This window comes from Ursus maritimus, unplaced genomic scaffold (assembly GCF_017311325.1).
Source record: "Ursus maritimus isolate PB19 unplaced genomic scaffold, ASM1731132v1 scaffold_16, whole genome shotgun sequence".
In the NCBI taxonomy this organism is placed as follows: domain Eukaryota; kingdom Metazoa; phylum Chordata; class Mammalia; order Carnivora; family Ursidae; genus Ursus; species Ursus maritimus.
The window spans coordinates 16827362-16842382 of NW_024424008.1; the positions used below are offsets into that span (position 1 = coordinate 16827362).

The 15021-nt window shown below is 43.8% G+C and overlaps 1 protein-coding gene across 1 annotated transcript in view; it reads right to left on the reverse strand.

The window, feature by feature from the left end:
• Positions 1–14566, reverse strand: part of RAB38 (RAB38, member RAS oncogene family) — a 51950-nt gene extending 37384 nt beyond the window's left edge. The window contains exon 1 of the mRNA XM_008704431.2: positions 14067–14566. Within this exon, the coding sequence (XP_008702653.1) occupies positions 14067–14268 (202 nt within the window). The 5' untranslated portion in view covers positions 14269–14566. The remainder of the gene's footprint in view (positions 1–14066) is intronic.
• Positions 14567–15021: the final 455 nt, after the last annotated feature.

Below are 15021 nucleotides of genomic sequence, written 5' to 3' on the forward strand. Positions count from 1 at the left end.
TTTTTTATACAACTGCTCCCAAAGCCAGAATTCCTTCCCCATCTTTCCTCCCACTCTGTCCAGTGAAATGCCGTGCATGCTACAACTGTGCCCTGAAATGTCATTATATTGGGTCAACCTCCCCTGGCCTCCCAGCTGAAACTAATGACTCCTTTTCACCACCCCACAGCATTTTCTTTATCTTACCCTATTCACATTTATCATGCTATATAGCTATGCTTCAGTCTCCACCATAGCACTGTAAAATCCTGAAGAACAAGTTGACTATATATATATTTGTTTTGTTTTTGGTTTTTTGAGAGAGAGAGAGAGGGCATGAGCAGGGGTTGGGGGAGAGGGAGAGAGATAATCTTAAGTAGGCTCCACACTCAGTGCAGAGACTGACATGGGGCTTCATGACCCTGAGATCATGACCTGAACCAAAATTAAGAGTCAGATGGGGCACCTGGGTGGCTCAGTTGATTAAGTGTTTGCCTTGGGCTCAGGTCATGATCCCAGGATCCTGGGATCAAGTCCCCAGGTAGAGAAAAGAGTTCATTTACTTTACCCTCTGGGGTCCTATGGGATTTTCAAAGTTGTACACCTTGATCTACAAGTTAAAGGCGAATAATCCTCAGACTGAGGTCAAGGTTCAGCCCAAAACTATGCCTTGCCTGGCGCTCCTCTAAATCCTGCTTCTTGCTTTCATTCACATTCATTCCATGGCACCCTCCACTCCCAACGGAACAGACCCATTTCCTTACTGTTTACCTAACTAAATCCTAACTATTCTTCAAGGTTGTACCAAGCCCTACCTTCTTGGAGCTTTCTGATTAACTTGGCCCCACAGTCACCTCTTCCTCCATTATACTCACCTAGCACTGACTATATCACTTGTCCCCCCACTTATGCAGGCCATCCCTGCCTTGTACTGCTTTTTTATGTGCTGCAGATCTCTGTAGCCTATGTCCCTGATTGCACTGAGCCTCCTTGAGCCCACTATTGAATTACTCAAGTGCCGTTCCCTTACGTCTCCATAGCACACACACTCGCAGGCTCGTAGGGTACGCTCACAACAAACCTGCACAATAGAAGGGAACTATAATACAAGTACTCATTATGTAATGAAACAACAACTGACATTGATTTCTTATTGGTGAGGGGGAACCCCAGCAGGGAGAGGAGAGAACTGAATAAAGTAAGATCTTGATCCAACTCATTTATTTTCTCTGCATACTAAACTACTGCTCATTCTTAAGATTCACTTTGGAAAAAACATCTGTCCCCAATTCAGAACCACTCAAGCTCTTTCTGCAACTTCTTTTGTTCCCCCATTTCACCTTACTACTGATTGTCATCTCCTATAGGCCAATCTTACCTCTATTCAACAAGACGGTAAATCTGGAGGCACTGCACTGAATTAAGCTGAAGCGTGCAAGAGTAAGACGACATAAAAAGTAACAATTGGTTCTTCAGGTGTCCATAAACAATAGCATTATAGAAAAGACAGATGGATTAATTGAATTGACCTATTTTTAAAATAAATTTCAAAATATCTAATTAAATTCTATATTTATATTTAAATTTCAGGCTGTATGTGTGAGGGAGAGAAACAGAGACAGAGACAGTAAGAGACAGTTAATACCCCAGTATCCCAGATTTTTCTGTCAGAATTTATTTTGACTGAGGTCCGACACTCCTCAGCTTAGATGAAATAATTCACTTGAATAGAGAATAATGTAATGTCCAATATTGGAGAGTGGGAAGGAATGAAACCAAGTCACAGAAGAGAGGTCAGCATGAATCAAGGTAAAACAATCAGCATCCCATATTGTTACTTAAACTAATTTCAACTTAAACAAATACCTAACAAACAACCTAAAAATATCTCCACTGAACTATAAGCTCAAATGTATTAAGAAAAAGTTATGTTTGAATTACTTAGCATGTGAGACATCACCTCTAACTAACCTTCAAAGATGTTTTCATAAAAAACTCACAAGACAGTAAAAAACTCACAAGGTATAACACTTTTACAAATAGCTCCGAAGTCCAGGACTCAGAACTAGACTCTAAGGGTTTCACTCTTAAAAGAATTTCCAGATTCTCCTAGAGCTGTAATTCCCAAAACATGTACAAAGGTGCTCTGGGGTGTGTCAGTGAACTCACACGGGTGCAATAGGATAAATAGGATATTTTAAAATTTCAAGGCAAACACAGTGGTACTCAAGCCAATCAAACACCTCAGGGACGACTCGCTTGAGATAGTTCACAATTTTAACATTAGACCAAGCTACATTCCTTCTGATGCGATCCTATCCTTTTGAAACTGAGGTTTTCACAGTTTGTATGATAAAAAGCTAGAATCGTGTGAAAATCAACGTGAAACAGGAAATGAGAGTGGTCATGTCTACTCTGACTCAAAATTTTGAGATGTTGTTCCATGGCCCAAAGGCACACGTCTTCCAATAATAAATAATTATAGTTATTAAAAACAAAATTTAAATTTTTTTAAATTTGTGTTCCAATTTTTTTTCAAATACCTACTAAGTTGTTAGAACATAATACTTATTGAACTGTTTGGTGCTAGCTACTTAATAAAGAGAACTTGGGGGGGCGCCTGGGTGGCTCAGTTGGTTAAGTGTCTGCCTTCGGCTCAGGTCATGCTCTCAGGGTCCTGGGATCAAGCCCTGTGTTGGGCTCCCTGCTAAGCAGGGAGTCTGCTTCTCCCTCTCTTTTTCCTTCCTGCCACCACCCCCGCCCCGGCTCATGCTCTCTCTCTCTCTCAAATAAATACACAAAATCTTTATTAAAAAAAAGAAAGAAAGATCATTGTTATTAAGCCAAGCCAACCCCACGGTCCCAGAGGTGATGTGTGCAAAGAAATCAGCTCAAGCTCATTTAATTCTTAGCTTTATCCAAAAGTATAAGGATACAAAAATAAGTACATTATTTCTTTAAAATAAATAATGTGCATCTTCTAAATGCAACTTAATCTCTGGAATGTGAAAACGACTGCACTGCTGTATCACTCAGGAAACAGTAGAACGAAGTAGTTAGAAAACAGCAAATAAATCTCAGTTCCTACCCAGCACTATCCCTCATGACCTGTATGACTTTTGAAAAGTTTTATGTGGTTTTATTTCCTTGACTATGTGTTTTCTAGCTTGTCTAAGCATAGTTCCCTTGGCTCTGTGATGGGGATAGTAACAGGACCTACCAGAGCCACTCATTGTGAGCAATAAATGAAATGATACATAAAAACACATAGTACCATGCCTGACGCTCCATCAATGTCAGCGATTAATAACACATTACATTGNNNNGGGAAAGATAGTCTTCCCAACAAATAATTTGTCAATTTCCTTTAAATTTTGCCCTATAAATTAGATTGCAAATTGTGTGGATCCCTCCCACTACGGATATTTCTTTGTCCACATTAGGCTGAGGAACTACATAAAAAGCTAAGTTTTTCATCACTTTTCTTGAGAGAGCAGTTCTGTGCAAGGCTGATGAGGAAGAAAGGTTAGATAATGTATCGGGCTCAAAGAGACTGCAAAAAGTAGGGACTCAGAGCAAAAAGAAATAATTCTGATTTCTCTCAAACGTTTGAAACTATTGACTAACCTCTCCTAAAATTCTTTCTCCTTTGCTTCCAAAAAAACCTGCCCTTGCTTGGTTCTCCCCTTATATCGTGCTTTCTCCTTCTCTACCTCTTTGCTGACTCCACAGTCATTTCATGAAATTATGTCACAACCTGTGGCAAGGTCTGCTAAACCACACCAGAGATATCTGGAAAGGTTGGAAGTAACTCTTAATACAAGGCTAAAGGAAGAAGTGTTACAGGGAGAAAAACAAAAGTTGCATGAGATTCAAGGGAAGAAGAATGAGAGAATTAGGGAAGCCTGTAGAGGAGTTGCCCTTCTAGATGGATCTTACACATCATAGGATTTGGATATGTGGAAATAAAGGGAAGGGTATGTGAACCAGCAAGAAAAGCAGGAGCAAAGGCGCAGAGGCAATGAACATGGGGTGTGAACAAGAAAGCAAGAGTTCAATAGCCAAATTTTCAGCCTCATAATGGAGAGCAGAGGAAAATAATATTAGGGATTTTTTTTTAAGATTTTATTTATTTATTTGTCAGAGAGAAAGAGAGAGAGAGAGCACAAGCAGGAGGAGTGGAAGGCAGAGGGAGAGGGAGAAGCAGACTCCCCACTGAGCAGGGAGCCCGACGTGGGACTCGATCCCAGGACCCTGGGATCATGACCTGAGCTGAAGGCAGACGCTTAACTGACTGAGCCACCCAGGTGTCCCAATATTAGGGATGTTATTTGAGCCAGACTGTGTATGTCTCTGGGCGCTCCCAGTCCCATCACCCTCTCTTCTTCATTGCATGAATTTTCAGAGGGCTGGGTGCCCACTAAATTCAATCACTTTTGTGCCTTAGTGCTTAAGACTACACCAAAATATCTGGTGTGAAAAAATCAGCTTTTAATTCTTCAAATCTCATTATTAATAAACCAGAGATGCCTGCATTCTGGTTCCAGGCCTACCATTGACTAGCTCTAAAAGCCTGAGAAACTAATGCAAACCCCTTTTCAGAGCATAGCTTTCTCTTCTGTAAAAGGAACAGTTTGGTTTGATGAGCCTTCGAGATCTTAACTGTGAAAATTACCCTTCGAAATTATTACTTCATCTAATATATCAAAATATCATAAAGACAGCTTTGCCATTTGACCTCCAAATGAATAACACTTCATTCTAAATTATGAGGACTTGGTTAAATGATGAAGTGCAGCTTTTAAGAATGGTCTTTAAGGTCACTCCCCAGTTTTTATGATGAAAAACTGAAAAAGAATGCCACCTTCAGAAAAGTGACTACTGTATTTATTAATTTTACAGTGTATATATTTTTAATACATTAATATTCATAAAATTATGAAAACTTCAGGCATCAACAAATTAAAGGGTTTTTGTTTTGCTTTGTTTTACTGGAGAAATTTTTAGGTCAATGATATATCTTGGAATTAAAGCAATGACGAAATAGTTGACTAGGAAACTTTGAATGAACAACACTCACTGAGGACCTGCTAACTCTCAAGAACTACGCAGGATCTAGGGTTACAGACTGGGAGAAGACATTCCAGTGAGGTAGTAGAAGGCTTCTATTCCAGGATGAGCATGGCTATTATGGGCGCAGAGAAACAGTGCCTCCCATGGGCACATGGGCTCAATAGACATTTCTTAAGGGATGTGAGATGGGTTGAGTGACCAAGAATCCATAGGAGTCATCTAAGTGAAAAAGAGGAAAGTGTATTTAGCCAGTGACAATCATATGAGCCTGGAATGGTCAAGATCAGGTCTGAGAGATGAGACTGGAATGTGTTATAAACCAATGTGGGGAAAAGCTTGAGGAAGGGACGGGTATTCGGAAGCTGCTACAGTAGTCCCGATGAGTCGTGAAGACAAGGCCACTCATAGAGGAATAAGACAGAGTTAGTTTTCAAGACAGAAGAGATAGAATTTGATTACTACCTGGGAGTTAAAAACTAAAAGGAGTGGGGAATGGTGGAAGTTAAAACCTGAGTTTTTTTTCAAAGAGTAAGTTAAGATCATATCGTTTCTTAATTAAATTTTCAAACAGCTGGAAAAAAAAAAAAGTGGAACTCAGTAATGTGAAACCCAGGCTACAGTTACAGTCTTGACCTTGCCAAGTCTGACACTAGTACACTAACCTAGAACATGAGGATCTTGCCTTGATGGAATAAAGAGGATTTCCACCCCAGGAGTAGCAGGGCCAGCATATCCCTCTGGGAGTTTCCATCTCAGAATCAAGAGAAAGAAAGAAAAAAAGGGGAGTGGGGGGCAGGGCGGTTCTTAAGGACTTGAAAGCTTTGCAGGATTCCCCAGAGTGAATCATCAGAAGAGGGAGAGAAAGGGCTCTAAGCCTTTCTACAAAACAACTACTCTCAAAAACTTTTCAGGTGAGTGATGACGCCAGTATCAAACCACTTTCACTGAGCAGCCACTATGTACCAGGCACCATGTTCTACCTGGGCTTAGCCCAGGTTTTTCACCTCCAAAATTGGAAATAAGAAGACCTATTTGTCACAATCACTGTGGTGTTTAAATTGCAAAAATTGCCCTGGCAAATTGATCAACTAAGAGATCACTTTTAACCTTTAGCTTAGCATATAGGTCCTTTCATGGTTTGTCTGCTGCTCCCTCACCAACCCCTCCTCCCATGTTGTAACCTTTAACTATGCCAGATTACCGTGGGCCGCACCGTGTCTCCTCACCTCCACACCACAGCTAGGGTAGGTGTCCTGTTTTGACTTTCCTTTAGCACCTGATACTCCCCTTCAGAACACTCATTAAAACAGTGATTAAATAATTATCTCTCTGTTTTAAATATTTTTATGTCCCACCAGACTATCAGATTCCGTAAGTGCGAAAATTGATACATTTTGTTTATCCCTAAGTCCTTCTGCTTATCAAGTGAATGAATAAATTTTCCTAGGTAAAATCTTCACTTCTCAAATGCTCAAATTTTAAAATGACTTTTTAAATAAAATTCAGTAAAATAAAACAAAAACAAGTATTTAAGTACCGCTTCAACCCTTAATGACAATAGCTGTCCTCATGACAAGCCAAAGTGAAATGGATCCTGGGTTTCCTTTTGACCTGGTCAGACCTCAAGGACTCCAGCAGTCACTTCCTACTTGCTAGGACCCCACTAACTCCTCCCTCAATGGCTCTATGATTTGAAATCTGTCCTTTTTCTAGCCATCAGCCCTCCTATCACTCCATCTCTAGTGTTTTAATTCCTCTTTTCATGACATACATAATCTATAGGCAATGGGGAGCCACCAAGGTGATGTTCTGGAAAGATGAACTTGACCTTGGTACACATAACAACTGAAGGAAGAAGAGACTAGAACGAGCCAAGTGGCTATTACAGAAGAACAGGGAAGTAATAATAGTGCTGTCCTTGGTCTAGAGCAGTGGCAGGTGAAGTATAATCACTATCTGACTGGGGGAGTCAAAGAAGAAAAGATGGCAGAGGTTTAAAGTCCAAGTGACTACAGGAAAGGTATATACCAAGCCCAGTGAGTGGGGAAAGATGCCTAGTTTAGACCTACAAATAGCATCCTTTACTACTTATCATTAATAGGGATGAATGTGGATGTTCTCTGTATTCCTTTGTTGTTGTTACTGTTGTTTTCTCTTCTACTTTCCAATCTTGCTATATTGAGCATATATTACTTCACTAATAGAGAAAAAACAACAATCTTTGTTTTTTTATGCCACTTTGCTATGACATTTTGATATTGCAATATATGTGAGAGATCATCATGGAGATGGTCAGCAGGGAGACCAAATTGTAGGTCTGAGGGTCATGAGAAGTCAAGGTTAGATGCACATTTTTGGAGTCACCTGCATAAAGTTTAAAACCATGGGAACATGTAAGGTCCTCAAGAGGAGACAGAATTAAAGAGAGCCAGAGGAGGAACTTCTGCCTCGAGCTGCACAGCCCTGAAATCACTCACAGGGAGTAAGCGGTACTGGGTAAGAGCACTAGAAATATCCCATGAGCTAGAGGTTTTATCCCACCTCCTCAGTTTTAAGCTCAGGCAGGCAGAACCCCCTCTGCGCCACCAGAATATTTTGGAGTGGCCTATTGATACAGTTCATTCGCTGTTACAGTGATTTGCTTTGATGCCACCATGCCCACTGAACCGTGAACTTCTTGAGGTCAGGAACCAGCTCTTGTTCAATTCTTTATCCTTCCTTGTCTTCTCCTCACCTAGAACAGTCTCTAACACACACTGGCCACTTCATATACATCTGCGCTGAAGAAACCAGCCACGCCCCTTAGAGCTGTTCCTCCCCATCCCATCCTTCTCTCAAATGACTTAGCTCTCCTTGGTCAGACTGCTTGTGCCCTCCTGTCAGAACTAGTCCTCTAAAACCTAGATGAGTGGATATGTCCCACAGGCCTAATGCTCTTGTGTCTGTGACAGGGATACTACTGATTGCCCTGCAAAAAGCCCTGAGGTGCTTTGCCCACACATCATTCACCCTACTTAGAAAGTTCCCCATCTTGCTCCGTGTACATACTGCTTACCCCTGAGCACAAACCATGTTAGTCCACATGGTATTTAGAAAATCTATAATTAGCCAGGCTAGAAATAAGGCAATAAACTGCCCACCAGAGAGTGGCCCAAACTTGACATGCATTTTTTTTTTTTTTTGCTTGACATGCGGTTGCCAAATTTAGCTCTTTCTACATTTCTAGATCTATTATGTTGACATTTAAAACCCTTCTTCTAAAAATCCTTGGAGAATTACAGTCTTTTAGAAATAGACACTGCAGGGATAGTCAAGTCCAAAACCTCCCCCCACTCCCCCCCGTTGAATTTCACAATGCGGAAGCATTTTATAAACCCTGAAACAACATAGCACTGTGATCCAGATGAATCTCATGGTCACTGGCATGGGGACTCAGTGTCCCGGGGCTCCTGACTCTAGGCCCAGGCTTCCTTCCCATCGCTCTGCCCATTGGATAATGTCCTCCAATGTTTCTTTGTCGCACAGTTTAGGCAGGGAAAGTTAGCATCGATGTGCCCTGAGGACAGTATTTTTCCTCGGCCACTTTGCTCCTCTGCCACTTGCTAACTCTTGCAACAATGGGCAAGTCCCTTACCTCTCTGATTCTTGTTCTTCTCTAATATAAAATAGATGCAATACTACCTGATCTGTCTGTATCCTTAGCGATGCTGGGCAGACCTAGCAGGAAAATGAATGTGCAGGTAGTTTGTAATAACAATTAAGAACAAGAGTAATAGCTAACATTTATTCAGCATGTTTTCTGTGTCAGGCAGGCCCAACTTCAAATGAATTACCTCATTTCATTCTTTTAACAATTCTAAGCAGCATGTTCTGCGACTGTCCCAAGTTTACAGACAGGAAAACAAGGCACAGACGTTTACGTGACTCCCACCAGACCCAAAGCTGACAAGGGAAGAAGTTGGAATAAGCTGCCCCATACTACCTGGGCACACAGCAAATATATTAGAACTGCCAGAAACTGCAAGAGATTACATAATACAAATATGTGCTATCACAGGAGAATGACACAAGAGCCTTTTTATAGATGAGGCAACTGAGGTCTAGCAATCTCCCACGGCTTGTCCAACATCAAGTAGTATATTTTTAAGATATATTTAGAATATGTCTAGGGGCGCCTGGATGGCTCAGTCAGTTAAGCATCCGACTCTTGATTTCAGTTCAGGTCCTGATCTCAGCGTCCTGAGATTGAGCTCCATGCCTGGCTTGAGCTCAGCAGGGAGTCCGCTTGAGATTCTCTACGCCCCCCCTCGCTGCCCCTCCCCCCTGCTCTCACGCACTCTCTCTCTCAAATAAATAAATATATCTTTTTAAAAAAAAGAATATATCTAAAGTATTTTATTTTCAGGGCACCTAGGTGGCTCAGTCAGTTAAGCATCCGACTCTTGATTTCAGTTCAGGTCCTGATCTCAGCGTCCTGAGATTGAGCTCCATGCCTGGCTTGAGCTCAGCAGGGAGTCCGCTTGAGATTCTCTACGCCCCCCCTCGCTGCCCCTCCCCCCTGCTCTCACGCACTCTCTCTCTCAAATAAATAAATTAAAATCTTTAAAAAATAAAGTATTTTTAAAATTTTTAAAAATTTTTTAAATATTTATTTATTTGAGAGAGAGAGTGAGAGAGAGCAAGAGTGGGGGAGGGAGAGAGAGAATCTTAAGCAGGCTTCATGCCCAGCATGGAACCTGATGCAGGGCTCAGTCTCGCAATCCTGAGATCATGACCTGAGGCAAAATCAAGAGTCAGATGCTTAACTGAGAGAGCCCCCCATGCACCCCAAAAGTATTTTATTTTTAAATTGTGGGAATGAGCAAAGCTGTTAGGAAACTGGGTACTGGATTCCATGGCCAAATTTTAAATTCCAGCGCTACCACTTACCCAGCTATGTTACTGGGGAATTCAAAATTAAGTATGTGTGGACAACTGTAAGAATAAATGCTTAAGAAATATTAGCTACTATTACTGTGACTGCCCCAATTCCTGCAGCTGGGGTCCCAAAGCACACTGAGAGTTCTAGACAAAATTGTAGAGTTCTCTTTGAAAATGTTAATGGAGTAATTATAGTATCAGATTTGAAGAGGAATAGGAGAGTCTCAAATGTGAACCTTTTATTTACTTTTTTCCTGATAAATCTATTTTAAAAACCCTATAGCCAAGAATCAAATTTTCAGAAATAGATTTTCATTCTATTTCCTCCCACTACCTGCACAGTCATTCTGATTAATAACCAAAAACATGTTAGAAATAGGAAGAAGGCAAGGATAACCGTAAGTAAATCTAAAGAAGCAACACCTTTAAAGGGGAGGAGGGTATAAGCCCAGTGGGCCAACTGTGCCCCAGGCACTCACAGGCCTGTGGTCTTGAAGAGCTATGGCATGATTCCAAGTCACACAGAACTATATTAATCTGGCTCTTCCACTTAATAGGTAGGTGGCCTTGGGTGGAGTGACTTAATTTCTCTTGACGCTATCAAGAGCATGGGAACCCAGAGCTGACCCAGCTGCTCTTCTATGATGGAATCTTTGGGATTCAGGACAATTGCCATTCCTAGTGAGGTTTGTGGTATTTACCATTTTGGTTTTCAGGCCTACTTCACAAGCCCTGACAGGTATCTAAAAAAAGGAAAAAAAAAAAGTGTTTTTTGTTTTGTTTTGTTTTTATTAAGTAATCTCTAAACCCAATGTGGGGCTGGAACTCATGACCAGGAGATCAAGAGTCGCATGCTCTACAGGCTGAGGCAGCCAGCCGCCCCCTGAGAGGTATTTTTTGGAGTCTTTCAGGAACAGACTGGCCAAAGTGGCTACAGGAGATATATTATGGAATTTAGTTGGACAAATAGGCCCTGAGTTGGCATTGAATCGAATGAATATCAAAAATCTAATGAGCAAAATTCCCTCCATGGCAGATGGATCTGATATTCTATCAAGACAGGGCCTGTCCCCTCTATCTCATCCATACTCCCAACCATGTCAAAGTGAGGTTCATCTGTTCACCTTTTAGTCTCACCTGTTCTTTCCATACACACAGCAGAGTTGAGCCCAAAGAAGGGAGAGAAGCATTCCTATGTCTGCACAGACAGGCTGATCTGAAGGTGCTGTAAGGTACACTTAACTGACTAGAGTCTGAGTGGGCACTTGAGGTTGGATTTCATATGAATTCACTCCTCACAGGGCTACCTCTGTAGCTTGAAACATGTCACCATGATGCTCCAATCATCCTTCCCACAAGGGCCCAAATTCCCCACAACGAGCGGTGCCTGATCCCAGCTTCTAAATCAGCTCCCAGGGTCTTTGGGCTGGAGGCTGCCAAAGACAGGTTACCACTGAACATCAGAGCTCTGGGAAAAAGAAGTTCCCCTACGGAGGTGCCACTGTATCCATCCAACTGACTTCCCAAAGCTCGTTGGATATCTTACTTCCACAGACTTCCATCGCTATAGCCTCCACAGCAACTTCAGTCCAGAACCATGGCTTGGGAGGCATTTCTTTTGTTGTTGTTGTAGGGTTTCTTTAAGATTTTATTTATTTACTTTAGAGAGAGAGAAAGCACAGAGTGAAAGGGAGAAGCAGACTCCCCGCTGAGCAGGGAGCCTAATGCAGGGCTCCATCCCAGGACCCCAGGATCATGACCTGAGCTGAAGGCAGATGCTTAACCAACTAAGATACCTGGGTGCGCCTCAGGAGGGATTTCTAAACTTGGGACTTAAACTGCTCATGACAGCATGTTGTACTATGGATAAAGCTGTAAAATGGGTATTTTGGAACATATCACAGGTATAATATAGGACTCATCATTTATTACAACTTGGTCAGCACGTTCATATCATGTCCGTCTTGCCTAGCATTTATACATGTTAGTGTGATAATAATCCTTGCAGTTCTCCTAGACAGTAGGCATTATCACCTTTAGCTGGCATTTGTTGGTTGCTCGTTTCTCACTTATTGGGAGAAAGCATTCTGCCTAATTTATGGATAAAGCAACTGAGATCAGGAGGTTAAGGAACTTGCCTAAAATCATCCAAGACATGTGGGGTAAAACAGGGATACAGTCAAAAGTGGTTCGACTCTGGAATTTAGGCTCTTAATTACCATTCTTTTCTATCTTCTCTGTTAGGTGAGGACACTGAGACTCATGGACATTCTCTAACATGCCTGAGGTCACATCCTTACTTGCATTTGACACAAAAGTCTGAATGATAGCTACATCCCCTTTGAAACGGTAAGCTCCTTCTAAACTTGAGTTCTGGATACATCAGTGCACCAGAAGAGTTTTCAGACGCTAAAACATTCAACAACCAAAGTGCAGAGACTCACAGTGGCTTTTCTAGATGAAAAGCCAAATCGGATAGTGGCTGATGACATCGTCCAGTCTCTGATAACCCTTATGCCACTGGAGCTGCTGAAGATGACTCCAGATGTAGGAATCTGTTCAAATGCCAAAAGTTTTATCATAAGACTAGGCAGCTCATGATTAAAGAGGCACTGAAGTCCCCAGAAACAGAAATGCCCTTTCAGAAATTTTCCACATTTGTTCTTGCTTCGAGCCATGATAAAGTGTTTCCAGTCAAATACACCAGCTAAAAAGGAACCTATTTTCTGAAAGAGAAGTGGCCAGTTTGGGTCCAGCACTTATAAAGGTTCCTGGTACCACAAGCCATGAAACAGTCCAAGGTGAAGTGGCACTGTTCACAGAGAATCCCAAAGGACCTGAAAACTTCGGAGCAGGAAGATTTCTGAGCTGCCATGTCCAACCCCTTTCAACTTAACAGGGATGCAAGTGAGCCGAAGGGACTTGTCTGAAGCCACGGAGCAGGTTCCTGAGCGGCAGAGCCAGGATCTGTAATGAAGGGTTGGACATGCCCAGGTTGCAAACAGCTCCAGTCCAAGGACTCACTCCTGGAGTAGACGCACATTTGCCTGACTCCCCCCGCCCAAGTGGGCGGTGGGGGGGAAGGGGGGGGACAAACCCTCAGAAGCAAATTCTGGTTTCAAACATTGTAATGAAGCTTCTCACTTCCCAGATCTCTCAGTGAAAATTTTAAAGGCAAATCAAGAAATCTTATGGCTAATGTCAAACTCTGACAAAAGTGCCCCTAAGGTAGGTACACAGGCTCCTTTTTTTTTTTTTTTAAGATTTTATTTATTTATTTATTTGACACAGAGAGAGAGGGAGCACATGCAGGGGGAGTGGCAGGCAGAGGGAGAGGGAGAAGCAGGCTCCCCACTGAGCAGGGAGCCCCATGCCAGGCTCCATCCCAGGGTCCCGGGATCATGACCTGAGTCAAAGGCAGACACTCCACCAACTGAGCCACCCAGGCGCCCCCACAGGCTCCTTTTCATAGATTACAGAGGCCAGAGAGAAACACAGAAATAATACATACACACAATACCCCCAATACATACACACAAAGATCCTTGGGTTCCTCAAAGCTGAGAACCTCAAACTCGCTTGACTGAGAGGGGGGCAAGAGTTGGAATAAACTAAGAGATTAAAAAGAGCAATGGGTAAAGAAAGCCCCTCTGCCTGGAACGCTCCTGGTTCCCGCTGTTAACCAATCTAAGGGCTTCCCCCTTGGTGGCGGGCATGACACTAAGGGCCGCGTCACCAGCAGCGTCGCCCACGCCCGGAAAAAGAGCTGGAGACGGAGAACTCCCAACAGTCTCTCTCTCTCTCTCTCTCTCTCTCTCTCTCTCTCTCTCTCTCTGCGTCCCTGGGGAGGCCCGCATTGGGTAGAGAGATCCCAGGGGAGGGTGTGCGAGGGAGTTCAAGCAACAGCCCCAACGCGCCAGGGAATGCACTTGAAGTTTAGCAAGAGAGAAACTTTTGTTTTCTTTGAAACCAAGTCTCCAACCCACCAGGAAAAGTCTTGTGCGGTGCGGCACCCGGGACTGGACCGCAGCCCCCCTGCCCGGGCACTGCAGACCCGCTGCGAGGCCCTCCTGCCCTCGAGGAGGGGTGCTCACCTGCGATGTCCCAGAGCTGCAGGCGCACCACCGTCTCCGGGTCCCAGTGGAGCACCTTGAGCGCGAAGTCCACGCCTATGGTGGCCCGGTAGTGCGAGGAAAAGTTCTGGTGCACATAGCGCTTGATGATGCTGGTCTTGCCCACGCCCAGGTCGCCGATCACCAGCAGCTTGTACAGGTGCTCCTTGTGCGGGGCCTGCATCCTGGCGGGCCGCCCGCGTGCCGTGCCGGACTGGGGAGCGCAGCCGGGGCCTGGGCGGGAGACGGACTCCGGGAGCACGAGTGCGGGCGCCAGGGAGAGGAGCGGCGGGGCGGGGGCGAGGGGCGGAACTCCTCCCCGGCCGCCTGGAGAAACGCCCAGACAGGCGCCCAGGGGGTTAATCCTCCTTCCTTCCCCGCGCCGCCTTGGAGGGGGGTGGAGCGTCTCCAGGAAAAGGCACGTAGGGGGCTCCAGTCTTAATGCCTGTTGCAAAGGTTATTTGTGCAGCACTTTACAGTTTCCAAAGACCCCTCCTTGCCTGTGATCCCGAAGACAAAGCTTTGAGGTGTGGGCTTTATTTTCCATGTTTTCCGTGCGGGAAAACTGCGTGTGGAAAAGTTCAGTGCATTGCCGCAGATGAAAGTGACAAGCCTGGCGAACCCAGAGCACCTGAGCTCACAGCCCCGCCCCCAGCCCGCACTGTAGAGAGAGCTTGGAAGAGAGGCAGCTGACAATACAATTTCAGGAGACAAGATCCAGGTTTGGGTTCCTTCTGCCCTGGTTTTTTGAAGTGAGTGGCCCTGGGCAAGTCATTTGACCTTTCTTCCTCGGTGACGTGATAATGGTAACCCAGACCTGTCACCTGCCTTGCAGGGAGAACATCCAGCACTTTCACACCTATTCAACTGTCAGCAGCCTAACAAGGGCAACCAGGGGGCTGAAAATGCAGGGGGCATCCTTGGCTTTTAGCCTCCT